The sequence below is a fragment of the Chiroxiphia lanceolata genome, chromosome Z (genome assembly GCF_009829145.1).
Source record: "Chiroxiphia lanceolata isolate bChiLan1 chromosome Z, bChiLan1.pri, whole genome shotgun sequence".
NCBI classification, from domain to species: Eukaryota; Metazoa; Chordata; class Aves; order Passeriformes; family Pipridae; genus Chiroxiphia; species Chiroxiphia lanceolata.
Window position 1 is genome coordinate 22019512 of NC_045671.1, and position 15511 is coordinate 22035022.

Genomic DNA, 15511 nt, shown 5'->3' on the forward strand with positions numbered 1-15511 from the left:
GACGATCAGCCACACAGTATGTTCCCACAGTGGGCATGACAGCCCACGACAAAGGAAATTACCTTGCTCAGTTTGTTCTAGCTGCCCCACAGAAGAAACAGAAGACACAAAGGCACTTTGGAAAGCAGGAAAGCTGAGATGAGCAGCTAGTGTGCATTTCCTTTCTCTACTCCTTGTTTAAGCCTCAAAATTAAGCTCATGACTGCATCAACTCAAGCATACAACCTTCACAGCTAATATGCAACTGATGAATATGTCGGCTAAGCTCACCAACACTAACCCAGGAAAGCAAAAGCGGGTAGGCAGTGTTTGAGCCAGTTTCACGCAGGCAACTGAGTTCAGATGGCAAGGTGCAAATCTGAGACCTCCTTGCTGAGGTATCTATGATGGTAAATGCAAGTTGAACTGGTCCAGTGAATAGCTTTAAAAGCACTAGAGATGCTATATGTGAGATGTTAAAAGGAACGGGATCACATGGTTAAAAATGCTGGACAACAGAAAGCAAAGTGGAGGTTAAGGCCCTTTTGTGTTTTCTTCTACCAGTAGTTATGCAAGGGCATGCCAAATGGAGGGGAGGTCATTGTGTGAGGAATAGAGGACAGAGGAAGAGACATTGAATGAGTTAATAGAGGTGAATTTATTGGACAAGGAACAAGGAAACAGGATGCAAAGGTACTAGAAAAGCAGCAGAACTAAGGAAGTCCACTCAGTGCCACATCTATTCTTTTGAATTTTTTTTGACAATTTTTCATGTCTCTAATTTTATCTCTTTCAGTAGTTTCAGTGTCCTTACCTGATTGAGGTCATTTATTTCCTCCCACTGTTCAAGCAGAATTTCTACAACTTCACTGTGACCATTTTTGGCTGCTAAATGCAATGCTGTGTTTCCCTCCTTGAAATTAAAAAGTCAAACAATATTAAAATTTTAAAACAGAGAATAAAGTAAATATATTAACTAAAAACAACACAAAGCCTTTGGTCCTTTACATACAGTTCTCTCTTACGTACAAGGAGAAGGAGGCAGATCCACAAGACACATTCCAAGGTTGAGACTAACTGGAAAAGGGCCTTTTCACATGTAGGCAGACATGATCTCGTTGATCTAGCTGGTTTTCTGAAAACTTCAGCATGTACAGAAAAAGACTGGGTTCCGCAAAAATGGGTACTACACCAAGCCCTCAAGACCACTGATTTAAAGATTAATGGCCAAAACCTGGGTAAGCATATTTGTAGTTGTATTTCCGTGGAAAAGAAATCTTTACCTTATCTTTTTCAGATGTGAACAGTTTCAGAGCAATCAAATTGTTTATCATGTCAACATGGCCTTTCTCAGAAGCCAGAAGAAATGGCTTTTTTCCTTTCTAGAAAACAATTATGGAAAGAAACACAGTGTTAGAGAAAGTAGAAATACTTGCTTCTGGTTACTAGATTCATGGCATGCATATGTGTACATATATCCTACATAAAAATGTATGTATCATAAGACTAAGGAGATTAATAGAATAGTAGATATACACAAGAAGATTAATAACTAAAAACATACAGTTAGTGTAAATAAAAATATTATACATCTTGCATATCCTGAAGAAAATATATGAAAACTGTTTAGAAATGGTGAAAATGTAGAAATTATGCTCAAAATATTTAAATCTTAATTCTTCTCAGTATGAAAATATTTATCGAAAGAACATTGAAAGTCTGAGGATGCTCAGAAACAGGCAGTAAAGAAAATTGCAAGATTTATTTCCATGGTGTAACATGTATGATTTGAATTCTGCAAGCACAGACCAGAACTAACATATCTCAGAAGTTTCATCCTGGAGGCCTGAATTTAGAGCTGCACATTTTGGGGTTTTTTTGGGTGGTGTCTAAATTAACAAAAAAATTTCAAACTGTTTACAATTCAACTGCAGAAAGTTATGTTCACATAAAACCATACCACTGTTCAGACAGTGAGGCACTTAACCAACTAGTTAAAACAGCCTCATCTCATATCTGATAGTGGCCTATATAAACGTCTAAGAAAAAGAAATGCAGGCAACTAATAGAGAATTATGAAACAACAAAGAGAAGATGCTTCTTCACCTTTCTTTTCCCAAGGCCTATGACAAAAATGTTTGTTTTGTTAAATTAACTCTGTTTTGTCAGCCTTGTCATGTGTAAAAAAAATTCAGAATTTTGGGTCAATAAAGTTCAAGACTGAAAAAAAAATAAAAGAAAGGAGATCTGTTTTTTTGATGACAGATCTCACAGGAATAAGTTTTCCTCATGTAAAAATAAAATATCCTATTTAGCTATGTAAGCTTTCAAAACAAGATCACAACATTGTCAAAAGGGAAAATAAAAACACAGCAAACCTGATGAGGATGAGGTTCTGGCACTGTTGAAGAGTTGGTGCACCTTTGCAGAATGGCTGCACAGAGTTTTATGTTCTATCTTGAAAAAAATACGCCCATGTTGGCCATAACTGGCAGGTTTTGGTAAGGGCAGGGGGCTGCGTGGGAGGACATCAGAGACTACCCTTCCATAGCCATTTACAGCTGGCTCCACAATGGAATGAACTGACCCACCACGTGCCAACACTCAAGCCATCAGAGGAACACATCATATCTCTGTGAAAATGTATTTAAGAAAGGCTGGTCACTGCTACAGGGAGGAGGCACAAGGGGAGATACAGGAGGAGACATGAGAGGATGCAAGAGAGGAGACACAAGAGAAAGTACACCTGCAGGGAGACCGCAGCCCATGGAAGAAGCTTCCTGAAGCAGAGGAAAAGAATAAGAAACAAAGAGCAGAAAAAAAGGAATCCACTGTGGACTGGCCCCAACCTCCTCTGCCTCCCATCGCCTCACCAATGCAACTGAACACCACATGCAGCAAAAGCAAGGAGAGCAGGGAAGGAGAAGTTTCTGCAGTTCAACTGAGATAATCAAAGAGGGAGAACAGGTGTTTTCTCCAAGTGCTTGTCTGGCTGTTTGTTTTACTCGTTTCTCAATATTCAAGTCAGTAATTAAAATTTATGTAACTAGCAATAAATTAAAATCAATTGAATTTCCCCAAGTCAGGATTGTTTTGTCCTAAACAAAGGCCTCATGACATCAAAGAAATAAACAGAAAGAAACACACTGTACCGCATCAGGCTTGTTCAAGTCATTCAGATGAAGTTCTTGGAGAAAATAATCAACTATTTTAACGCTGTTGTTCTGAGCTGCAAAGTGCAGTACATTCATTCCTTCCTGAAAAAGCATAAGTGACTCTGTAAGAACAAGTTTGATTTTTTTCCCAAACAAACATGTTTAGAGTTGATAAAAATTTGTCATAACAAACCTCATTCTTAGCCTTTTGATCAGCACCTGCTTTAACTAATTTTCGCATTATATCCAGATTTCCAGTCCAAGCTGCAAGATGAATCACTGTCAGGCCATGCTTCAAATAAAATTACAAAGACAGAAATTACTGTTAGGAATTGGATGTTTTAATTGCCTTAAAACATTGCTACTGTAGCAAGCTGTGCAAAGAAGCCTCATGCCAGGAGACTGAAGATAAAGGCTGAGGGGAGGGGGCCTAGCCCACAAACTCTTAGCTTTGTGGAGGCCAGTGGGGAGTCTCTGAGTGTGTGATGCTTATCTCCTATGAGCCAGACCATGTCAAAGGGGTTCTTCTGTGCACACACCCACCACTACCCCAAGAAGGCCTCATTCTGGGCAGGAGTGCCTCTGAAGCAGCCCCCCGCCCCAGCCTAAATGACTGGGAAAAAACCAGCACCTCCAGCCTTTGACCCAAAACTTACTTCTGTCTTGCAGGGTGGATTGCAACAACTACCACCAAAACACCTCACATCAAATTTCTTTAAATCTTTCTGATTAATTCAGTGTATCTACTCTGTGCTGATGCAGCCTCATCTTGAGTCCTGTGTGCAGTTTTGGATGCCACAATACAAGAAGGATATAAAGCTGTAAGAGAGTGTCTGAAGAATGGTCACAAAGATGGTGGAGGGCCTTAAGGAGAAGCCATACAAGGAGCAGCTGAGGTCACTTGTTTTGTTCAGCTGGGAGAAGAGGAAACTGAGGGGAGACATAGCAGCCTCCAGCTTCCTCGTGAGGGGAAGTGGGACAGCAGGTACTGATCTCTTCCCTGTGGTGACCAGTGACAGGATGAGGTGATAGTGACTTCAGGGTACTACTCATAAACTATTCATTGAATAAGAAAACAGTACAGGATGGAAGAGACTTCTGGAGGTCCCACTGCTATAGCCTCTTGCTCAAAGCCTGTCCAACCAGATTAGGTCACTCAGGACCTCCTCCTGGCAAGCTTTGAATAGCCTGAAGATTAAGACTAAAAAAACTCTCTGTAAAATCTGTTTCAGTGTTTGACCACCCTGACGGTGAATTTTTTTTTCTTCTTCTATCTAACTGGGACCTCCCATGTAGCAATTTGAGACCATTGCCTCTTGTCCTGTCACTGTGTACCTGTGAGAAGAGTCTGTCTGTCTTCTCTGTATTCTCCCCGTATGTAGCTGCAGACAGCCATAAGGTGTCCCCTTTACCATTCTTCTCCCAAGGCTGAGCAGGCTCACCTCTCTCAGCACCTCCTCATACACAGTTCTAATCATGCTGCAGTTCTAATCATCCTAGAGGCTCTGCACAGGACTACGGTCTATCAGTGTCTTTCCTGTATTTGCAGAAATTGCAGTGGAAAACAGTGGAGGGCAATATGGAACATGCATCTGGTGTGCAGGCTATGAGACAAATCTAGGCTTGGGCAAAATTTGTGACTCTGTCTCAAAAATCTGCCCTGAAAAACCTTCCTAAGTATGAATAAGGAGAAAAAGTAACTAGAATTGATAGCCTTACACAATGAGACTAGTGGATGAGGGGAGAGACATGAATGTTTATCTCAACTTTCGTAAGAGTTTTGACACTGTTTCTCATAACATCCTTCTAGACAAACAGAAGTACGGTGTAGGCAGACAGGTATACCGAGTTATACTAAAAGCCAGCTGAACTATCAGGCCCAAAATATTCTTTGATTAGCAACACAAAGTCCAGATGGAGGCCAGTCACAAACAATGCACACATTGATCCTGGGTCCAGCACTGTTTAACATCTTCATTAATGACCTGAATGATGGGGCAGAGTGCACCTGCAGCGAATTTATAGGTGGTATTAAATTGGGAGGAATGGCTGATAGACCAGATTGGTGTGTTACAATACAAGGGAACCTTGACAGGCTGGAGAAAAAGGCCTGGTAAGAAGATAATGAAATTGTACAAGGGGAAATCCAAAGTCCTGTACCTGAGGAGAAGCAAACTCAGGCAGCAGTACTGACTGGGGCCAACTGACTAGAAAGCAGCTTGGCAGAAGAGGACCTGAGGCTCCCGGTGGACATTAAGTTAAACATGAATCAGCTGTGTCCTTGCAGCACGCAAGGCAAATTATATCCTTGGCTGCATTAGGAAGGGCACTGCCACCTGGCCAAGGGCAATGATCCTTCTCCTCTACTCACTGGTGAACCACACCTCTAGTATCGTGTCCAGTTCTGGGCTTTCTAGCATAGGAGGGACATGCCCCAGGGACATCTGACATATGAGAAGAGGTTTAGCAACATGGGACTGTTTAGTCAAAGAAGATTTGGGTGGATCTTATCATTGTGCATAAATACCTGGCGGAAGGGAGTGAAAAAGAACCATCCAGATTCAGTGGTGTCCAGTGACAGGGACAGAGACAATGGGCAGAAACTGAAGTACAGGAAGATTCACTTCAACATAAGAAAAATCTTTTTTGCTCTAAGGATGATCAAACACTGGAATCAATTGCCTGGAGAGGTTACGGGGTGTCCATCCTTGGAGATAATCAAAACCTGATTGGACACAGCTCTGAGTAATCTGCTCTAATCAGGAGGTTGGACTAGGTCATCTCCAGAGGTTGCAACCTCACCCGCTTTGTATGATTCTCTCTGTGTGCTATTTGGCAGAGGGGAGCCCGGGAGGAGAAAAGGAAGTACAAGGGTAGGAAAAAGGTGGGCCAAGGAAAAGACCAAAAAAAAGGCAAATAAGGCATAAAATCATATGGAAACCAAAAACGTAGAGAATCGTGTGATTGTGGACTCCTGCGCTAAGGGTGATAAGATGACCTGCAGACCCAAGCTCCCTCCAATATAACGAGGGACTGCCTTGGACTCTTCATTGGGTCAACCTCTGAAATAGTTGGGATGGTAGGATGGATAAGAACAGATAAACTTCTACCTTGATATTAAGTGCAGAAGGACAAGAATTGCAGCTTTCTATTATAAGATCTCTTTGCAGTAATTCTGTATCAATGCTAAAAATGGTAACAAGCAATAAAATTGTAACTCAATCACTGCAGCTTGGGATTGATATAGTTGTGAATTATCATCATCATCATGGCTAGGCTTTGCAAAAGAAGATTAAGGAAGGTTCTATCCACATCTATTACAGGCACGCTGGTGGCTAATGAGGCCAATACGAGATAGACATATCCGATTGCAAAAGGCACAGCAGAAAGACTCCTTAGATGGTGTATTCTGCAAAACACGGTTCTTCCTGCGTTGTCTTTTCTCCTCGAGAGTGATCCCATGTGCGTTCTCAAAGGAGACAGCTGTGTTATAGATGGTGTGTCTCCAGGCCTCCCAATTGGAGGCCAGAGTAGACCAGTTATGTTGATCAATATGGCCAAGGCTGAGATGTTGTTTCAGGGAGTCCTTGTATCTTTTCTTCGGGGCTCCTCTCTTGCGGCAGCCGGTGGCAAGTTCACCATAAAGCAAGATCTTAGGGAGGCAGTGTTCCTTCATCCTGGAGACGTGTCCTGCCCAACGCAGCTGTGTTCTCAGTAACATGGCCTCAATACTTGTGACTGCTGCTTGTTCCAGAAGAGATGTATTGGTCACGTAATCTGACCAGTGGATGTTTAGGATTGTACAGAGGCAGCGTTGATGGAAGCGTTCTTGGAGACGAAGGTGGTGGTGGTAGATGACCCATGATTTGGAACCGTATAAGAGAGTAGACAGCACAATGGTTCTGTAAACACTGATCTTGGTACTTTTCTTCAAGTGTTTAGTTGTGAATTAATACTACTATTAATAATACTATTAATACTAATTAATAATACAATTAATAGTGGTGTGTTTATTGCCAGTTTCTTAGAAATGTGTTTCTTAATCAATAAACATCTTAACTACCTCCATGAGTTACATCAAGTCTCCAATCTAGAGATGGGAGCAACACTTATCTGCTGCTAGGAATGCTGCTCTGTGTTTTTAGCTTATTTTTTGTACTGAGCAGTGTTAAGAGGGCTTAAGACTTTATGCTTATTAATACAAAAAGTACGTCAGAAATCAAGTCACAATGTCTTCATGCTATTTCTTATCAGTTGCAAGATCAAACTGATTGCCAGAGAGTACATGTATCACTGTCAAATACAAAATGTAATGTCATAATATTTAAGTCCTGTAAGCTAGCATTTCCAATGGTCTTTCAAAACGATGATAAGCAACATCTAAGAATTAAGACACTTAATAATTTAAGGGTAATCTTTAGTTAGAATGAGATTCTAAATGTCTAATAGGAACCCCAACATGCGTGGAGGGTTCCACTGTGGCTTCAGTGCAACTTATCAGGGTAATGAAAGGACCAATAATATGTTTTGAGTCACCTCATTGCCTCAATAAATCTGAAAGATGGCTAGTGAAAAATAATTTGCCATAAAGGATAATTTACAATAGATACAGAATAAAATTTACACTATACCCACTGGTACTCTGTGGAAGATCCAGGGATCTTAACTGTTAGAGAGCACTAATACTTGAAGAAAACTTCTTGCAGTACTTTTCCATTAGCATTTATATTATAGACAATTAACTTTAAACCTCCATTCACGCAATGTCTTTCAGCTTGCCAGACAAATGGGAAACGTTGCTTACAACAGTGCAAGATCTGCTTAGGAGCTGACAGGGTCCAGAAGGAGGATATATTTCTTCAGAGCAGCATGTGAGGTATTCACTGACAGAGCAGCTCAGGAGCACATTTCAGAGTAACTCAACCAGCATTAACAAGGAAATGGTTACTTACACCGCAAGAACATGCCAAAGCCATGAGCCACTGATAACTGCAACTGACAGATCTCTCTCATCTTATTTTCATTCCAACACAATGTGAAAACAAGGCAGCTTTCTCCCTCCACTCTCCACAACCTGGTATTTATCTTATTTATAACTTAAACACTGTTGCATATGGTGGATAAGAAGTAAACAGCAGAAAAAAGGTAAAGGTAAATTCATCAATTTTCATTACTCAGTTCAATGGAAAACTCCTGGTTTGAATAGCATGTTTATTAATAACACACCATACATTTGGTTTTAATATCTGACTCAAATCTTGCTCTGTGGATCACCATCTGGCCCAAGCAAATCAGCCATACATGGATAAACATTTAACATCTTGGAGGCTGCAGAACAGCTGACAGTTTTGCATTAAGCTACTCACATAAAAATGGAGGAAAAGAATACAAGGAGTACTTTCTGAGCCGTTAGCGATCCCCATAGCTCATTTTTATCTTCAGTGATCGCTTTCATATAAAGTGGCCCATGATTAATTTACAATTACCACAGACAGTGTATTTGTACAAGTGGCTTCAGGCACCCTTGCCTTGTGCCGACTCAAGTATTTAACTTAGCCAGTATTCCAGGCAACATGTTTTTCTCTAACAATGTTTTTTCACATAAATGTGTGAAGTTCTAAGGCAAACTGGAGTTTTTACAGCAAGCATTTAACTTTGCATAACTGGGAGCAGAAGATAAATGTCTACTTTTACTTTTCTCCTAAGGTGTTCCTATACTGTGTGAATCAAAACAAGCAAAAGAGCTTACCTGATCTGATATGTCAAGCCTAGCCTTGTGATGAAGAAGAAAATCCACCACTGATACATGACCTCCCGCAACAGCAAAATGGAACGCAGTGCGCTTCAGCTGAAATAAGTAAAGTTTTGTTTGTCAGGTCTGTGATACGGTTCTTTTCCCTGTGCAGGTGATCAGGATTTTGGAATTCTCTGATTATTACCAAATGTATCTGTTACTATATACTATTTCATATTTCTCCTTCAACAGCCACACTAGGTCACTAGGTCTTTATCTACGTTTTTGTTCCCTTGTGGATAGAATTTAGGTATCGATCTTGAGAGAATTCTTTTAAAACCAGAATGGTTTAGTTAGTCTACATAGCATTGTTCCTTCACTGAAATGTCAAAGTGGGATGAAGTATCAAACACTGCCTAGAGAAGATGAATGCAGTACAAGAAGCATCCTTTCTTACTATTTTATTATATGGATTGATTTGAAAAGCTGAGAGCTAGATTTACACAATTAGATTTGCTTCTTGTATCCTCCTTTTCACTAAATCTCTGCAAAGCATGACAAGATTTCTCCCTCATTCGGTGTTAGTCACCTTCCCAGACTGAGTCATTATCTACGTAAGTGAAAGCTACCATCTTGCCAGCAGTGAGTAATTTTACACACGTAAATAGGTTCAGTGCTTATCAGGAAGACTTGATTAATTGTTCTGTAAAGTAATTAATGGTCTGAATTTAAAAGGGATTGTTAAATTGAATTAAACTTTAGTGGAGGGAATTTGCTTTCAGTTAAAGTCAACATAACTGGCTTTAATATAATTCACTAATAGTTTCCATACAAGGAAGTATAAAGAGATCTAACCAATTAACTTTAAAAGTAGGTTTTGATTTGTTCTCTTATTCTTCTCTGCAGATCATCTGACTTATTCATGTATAAGTTTAAATTTAAAGTGATATGCATTAAGAACCTAAAAAGGTGAGATTTACAACGTATTTATGCCAGAAAAAAACTCTTGCACAGAAATAGTACTATAAAAACCTCGCCTTTTGACAGCCTTGCTTATTTGGCTTGGGAGTACAGGGGAACGAATGATCAACATGAACAAAAAGAATGGCTTTGCCAGTATAAGCTACACCCCTATTAGGAGAATCAATCAAAGCACAACCCCCACATAGCTCTCTCATAATACAAGTGTGATTTAAGGATGACAGAATAAAGTTTCAAACTACTTGACTGGAAATGTATTTAGTTTAATTTCCTAAATTCTGGCAAGCAATAAGGAAGCAAGAACTATTTTACATGACTTTTTAGAGTACTATGCAATTGATGGGAACACTCTCACTGTTCAAAAGAAGTTTATACATAAGAAAATTTTGTTTCCCTCTCTTTTTCACAAACAAACCAGAGAATTCACATGTACTATTCAACATTTTCCAGTGGGGGAAAATGAACATGGTCATGGGAAAGAAAGTTTTTTTAGAACCTGTGGTTAACTTTGGATGTTCATGGATAGATGATTTATATGTGGCCACTGAGGGCATGCTATTATCCATAACTCCCATTTTAATGTCATGACCACTCTGTTGCTGTTGAACTACTTCTCATGTTGAATACAACACTATATTTTGTTACTGTGAAGTATACATCCTCAGATTTTAGGCCCAGAGTTCAAGGCAGCATGAGAAAAGCATTTTCATCTCTCTGGGCAAAATCTGAACTCTGATCTCAGCCTGGAGCTAGAGGATGTGATAGAATGCTCCCATGGTTCCATACAAACCAAAGGGTAATACTTCACCCTTGAGATTTGTGATGTTAGCAGCAAAAATTCATTCTTAATGAGGTAAAGTCCTCCCACTCTAAAAGATGGGGAACTTGAGAAACTGGTCACCCAAGAACACTGAGGAAATATTATAGTAGGGACACAATTGAGAAGTCCTTATTTCCCAGTGTGATACCCTGACTAGTGGCTAAATGCAAAAACCTGTGAGTTTTGCTGCACAAATCATACTGTTCATGATGGATGTGCGAAATGTTTCTTAATTAGGTCCTAGAGGGGACTCCCACAGTTCCACCACCTTGCAGTTGATGGGGCACACCAGCATGCTGGCATTCCACCAAGCAACCCCAAGGAGTCACGTTTCATAGCAGTGATCTGTCAGGCACTTCATACTCACAGTATCTACAGCATTTAAATTAACATTCTTTTTAAACAGCTTTTCCATGGTTTCCAAATTGTTAATTTTAGCAGCATATTGAAATTCTCTCTCATCTGGCAATACTGTGGAAAAACATGATGAAAAAATTGTATTATTAAAAAATAGCCACAACCAACATAAGGGTAATGATACTTTTCTTACTTTCTGCTATTTGTCCTGATTTAATGTTACAAGAATAATTTGCTTCTCATCATAGGAGTGTTTCTGGACTACCTTTTTCTCCTCTAGAAGTATTTGGCTAGTGTTTCTAGTTTCAAATATTAAGTGCAAATAAAGGTAGTTCTGAAACATTTCAGAACATGGATTACCTTTGTTTGCACTGCTCACGGGAACAGTTCTTTTACAAAGTTCTTGCCATCTAAATGGGTCCCAAATTATTTTATAGGCATACCAGTGAATGGTACAAACTGCAGCATTTATTTCTTGTTCTTTTGAGAAGCTGCTCTGTTTTAAAACACAACACACCACCAAAATACAAAAAAATCCAAAGCAGTAACTGCATGGCATGACACAACTGGAAAAACAAAACAAAACAACTGAAACCAACCAAACCAACCAGGTTTTACAGGGGGGCAAAAAGAAACAAACAAAAAGGTGTCTACTTGAACCCAAAATCTGGCCAAATTGTGACATTCACTTTTAAACTGAGACCTTTCCTCAATGTCTCAATTCAAAAATGAACATCTGTTTGGTCAGCTAAAGTAGCTGCAACAGCATGTTCAGTTATTTTGGAAAGTAATATGCCAGTACCTTACAACTGGTTTAGCTGGGGGTCAGAGTATTTTTCATGTTTCTACCTTAACATTTGATTAATCACTTAGAAGAAAATAGCAAAGCAGTTAAATCACTTGCAAAAATGTTAGTAGATATCTTTAATTCCCTAGCGTATCACACTTGTAATATAATTACTTAGATATCTTCCGTCTAGAAAATTTTGCCCTGAAATCACTTGTCCAATGATACCACCAAAGGGGACAACACTCTGTTGAACCAGGAACTGCAGCAATTAACTATTCCTTAGAGGCCTCTCAGGCAAATTCATCCTACTGCATTATGTCTAAGTTCATTAATGCCTAATAAGCACACAGCTTAAGGCAGTATGACTGCAGAGCATACTAAGGAAAATCAGTATAGCATTCACTTAATTGCATTTCACACGTTACCCATGGCTATAGTCTCAGGGGGAATAATCACAGTTGTACTGTAACAGAATGAGTTAGAAATTAAACTGGATACTTGCAAAGGTATTTCCAGTTTTCCTATGAAATTATCCAAGCACCTCAAACAAATGAAGCAACCTCCCAAATTTGTCTGCAAATCATAGAATATGTTTTGCTTGTATTACAACATAGGGGCACAGGGCAAAATAAAAAAAGGAAAAAAAAAGCAGTTCCAAATAAAAAGGCACCCCTGGCATCTGTGACAAGGAGCATACCTGATTGGAAAATCATCATTATGAACTTCGGGATCTTTGATCTATGAACAAAAGAATCTTTGAAGACTAAATTTCTTACTCCTAGTTTACATAGTCATTACCCTAAAGAAGTATCCACCAGAGCTTTCCACTAACTTAATTTCAGTTCAGATAACAAATGGTCAGAGGACACCTTGCTCAAGACAAATCTGTGGCAAACGTGGAAACAAAATGTACAGCACTAAGTAGCTGCAATTAGTTACAATTAGGCCACATTTGTTACTGCTGATGAATATCACACATATGTCTTACTTGAGAATGCATAAATAAATGCACCTCAGGACATTCATGAACAACCCCAAGCGTTTACTCAACACTGCCTTCAAGAAACGAGAGAAAATTATGTTTCTTTACTGTATCTGCATCAGACACAGTACTGCAAGGACAGTTCTGTTGTAGTTCTGACAAAGAATTAATAACTGATCTTTTCTCTCCTGCCCAGGCTGTTAAAAAGACCTTCTGTTCCGGGCATCATGTTTCTTAATAATCTCTCTCTTAATACCTCTTGTTAATTCATGAGTTAAGAACAGTGAGAATCCAGACACACCATGACACTGATTTGTTGCCCAAACTTTTGCTGCTTTTTGCAAACTGATTTTTTTTCCCATGTATGAAATGACAGGAGTACAGAGCTGTCAGACTACAGATTTATGGAAGCTCTGGGGTCTCCAGGACTTGGCACTCCTTGTGTTACCAGTAACCACTCCATTTTCAAGTAACGGTAGCAATCAATTATCTACTTGAGGTTGTCAGGTTTTTTAGGGGGTATTTTCTATGGCTTCATACAAAATGTCTGGCTTATTGCCCTACAGCTTGTATCATAACTGCATATTTATATTATAACAATAAAATAGTTATATTCCATTTCCTTTGTAGAGAGTCCTGGCAGTAGTATATTGAATGTCCCAACATTGTTCATCTCTCAAAAGGGCAAGAAAATAAAAAGTGCAGAAAAGTAAATAGCTTTGTTGGTCTCAAAACAGAAAGCGAGGTACCTTCAATTCTTTTCTCATACTTATGTCTTAGAGGCCTCATTCTGTCTTTCAGTAATATCACAAATATGGATGATCTCCAATGAAGTAAAAAAGTGCAGCAGAGATTTCAGTACTTACAGACAATGAAAATCCCTGCATGTGTGTGTTCCCCCACCTCCCCTGTCTAATTTCCTGTTCTGGAGTCCACACAATGAAATCCAAAATTATCTCAAAAAGCACATGGAAAAAAACCCCAAGAACTTGAACTGGCTGAAGATTCCAAGGAGGTAAAATAAAAAAATAACAACATTTAAATTCAAATGGCAATAAAATTGTTTCTAAAAATTAAGTCACATATTTAATCATTTGACAACCTTTTCAATGTTTCCTTTGTTTTCTTGTTACTGGAAATAAAATTTCTAGGGCAATTCATGAGAATCTTTTTCTAAAATAGTAATTTTCTGATTCAAAGAGGTCATAGGAAAATCCACCGAGTGCAACAGTGATATTTTATCAATTCCTTTCCCTTCTCGCCCACTCTGCCAGCCTGGAAGCAGGAACTACAGCCCAGGAGAAGGGCTCCTGGTTGTCACGCTTCGATCACAGGACCGGGGTGAGGCAGGGTTTAACAACTACCGCTCAGTTTCCACAAATCACGTCTTTTCACTACTTGCAGCCTACTCCAGAGCAGTCTGGTCTTTCACAGACTGGTGTGCAGGATGAAAGCTGGAGAGTTCATCACTGAGACTTGTGTTGCTGAGTGCAAGGTCCTCTGATTTCTGTGTCCCCAAAATGGGGGCCCAGATCGGCCGTGGGACTGGTGGCAGGGGCTCAGCCCCAGAGAGGTGACTGATGCCAGCGAACCCCCCCAGAGCAGGTCAGGGGTGAAGCAGGGCACTGGGCAGTTTGCAGGACTTCTCCTTTGGAAGGCAACATGTCAAAATCAGCTTCTGACCCCACATCCACACATTTACTGATGTCTTTCACTACATGTAAAGGAGCTCATGTTTAACCTTGTCCTTTCCAAACCCCCACCGCTCATTTTGTTCTTCGGTCAAGGCAAAAAGCGGGTTCGGGAGGGTGCCACCGCCCCGGCAGCCCCGACGGGGCTGTGCCCGCCGCACAGGGGCCCCGGGGCTGCGCTGCCCCCCGGGCCGCCTCGCCTCCAACCCCCCGGACTCACGGCCCTCATGGCTGGCTGCCATGGCTCCCCGCACAGCATCTTCCTCGGTGCGGAGCAGGCGGCTCAGACCCTTCATCGTTGCCCCTGGCTGCTCTTCCTCCTCACGCGAGGGAAGGGGCCCCAGGTCGGTGTGCGGAGGGAGGTGCCCTGTGCTGGCCTCGACAAACCGGTTCTGGGGCTCCAGGCCTCACACAGCCCTGCGGGCACACTCGCAGCACCACCCACCGCCTGGACGCATCGCCCCAAGGGGCAGAGGTGTGGAGTAGCTTTGGGAGTTTATTCTAACAGAGACCAGGAGTTAAATATACTGCATTTCTTGGCACCAGCTAGGCACTGAGCAGGATCATCCTTTCCCTATCCAATCTCTAGGTCTTCTCTAGCCTTATGTGCCAATAGCACTTGGGACCTCCAAAAGCACATGCAAGACAAAAGGCAGTCCTGTTGCACCACACAAACAAGTAACACTTTATTACTAATTACCGGGTAGTCATGTAATCACACAGTGGTCCTGGAGCTCTCTCTGCAGGTTGGAGTCCATTTGGGAGAGTTATTCTCACCACTGTCAATCAGTGTGCACTGCACTGGGAAGGGTGACTAGCTTGACACAGCCTCAGGATGTAAGAGACTGAGGTGCCTCTGCCATAAATTTGTGAATAACTACACAAATGCACTAGCAGTTTTGATCCAATCACAATTTCAGGTAGGCAGTATTTTCATTTGCTTTTGTCAAAGTCCCATCAAAATAAACACACATCCCCAAAAAGGGTCAGTTTTTGTGAACCACATTTTCTAACTACTTCCC

The 15511-nt window shown here is 40.7% G+C and overlaps 1 protein-coding gene across 2 annotated transcripts in view; it reads right to left on the minus strand.

The window, feature by feature from the left end:
* Positions 1-14801, minus strand: part of ANKDD1B (ankyrin repeat and death domain containing 1B) — a 27912-nt gene extending 13111 nt beyond the window's left edge. The window contains exons 1-7 of one of the 2 annotated variants that reach the window (XM_032675903.1): positions 14710-14801; positions 11037-11140; positions 8884-8982; positions 3328-3426; positions 3132-3236; positions 1263-1361; positions 794-892 (exon numbers count right to left, since the gene is read on the minus strand). In XM_032675903.1, the coding sequence (XP_032531794.1) occupies positions 794-892; positions 1263-1361; positions 3132-3236; positions 3328-3426; positions 8884-8982; positions 11037-11140; positions 14710-14785 (681 nt within the window). In that variant the 5' untranslated portion in view covers positions 14786-14801. The remainder of the gene's footprint in view (positions 1-793; positions 893-1262; positions 1362-3131; positions 3237-3327; positions 3427-8883; positions 8983-11036; positions 11141-14709) is intronic. The other variant, XM_032675902.1, reaches the window with a different exon arrangement.
* Positions 14802-15511: the final 710 nt, after the last annotated feature.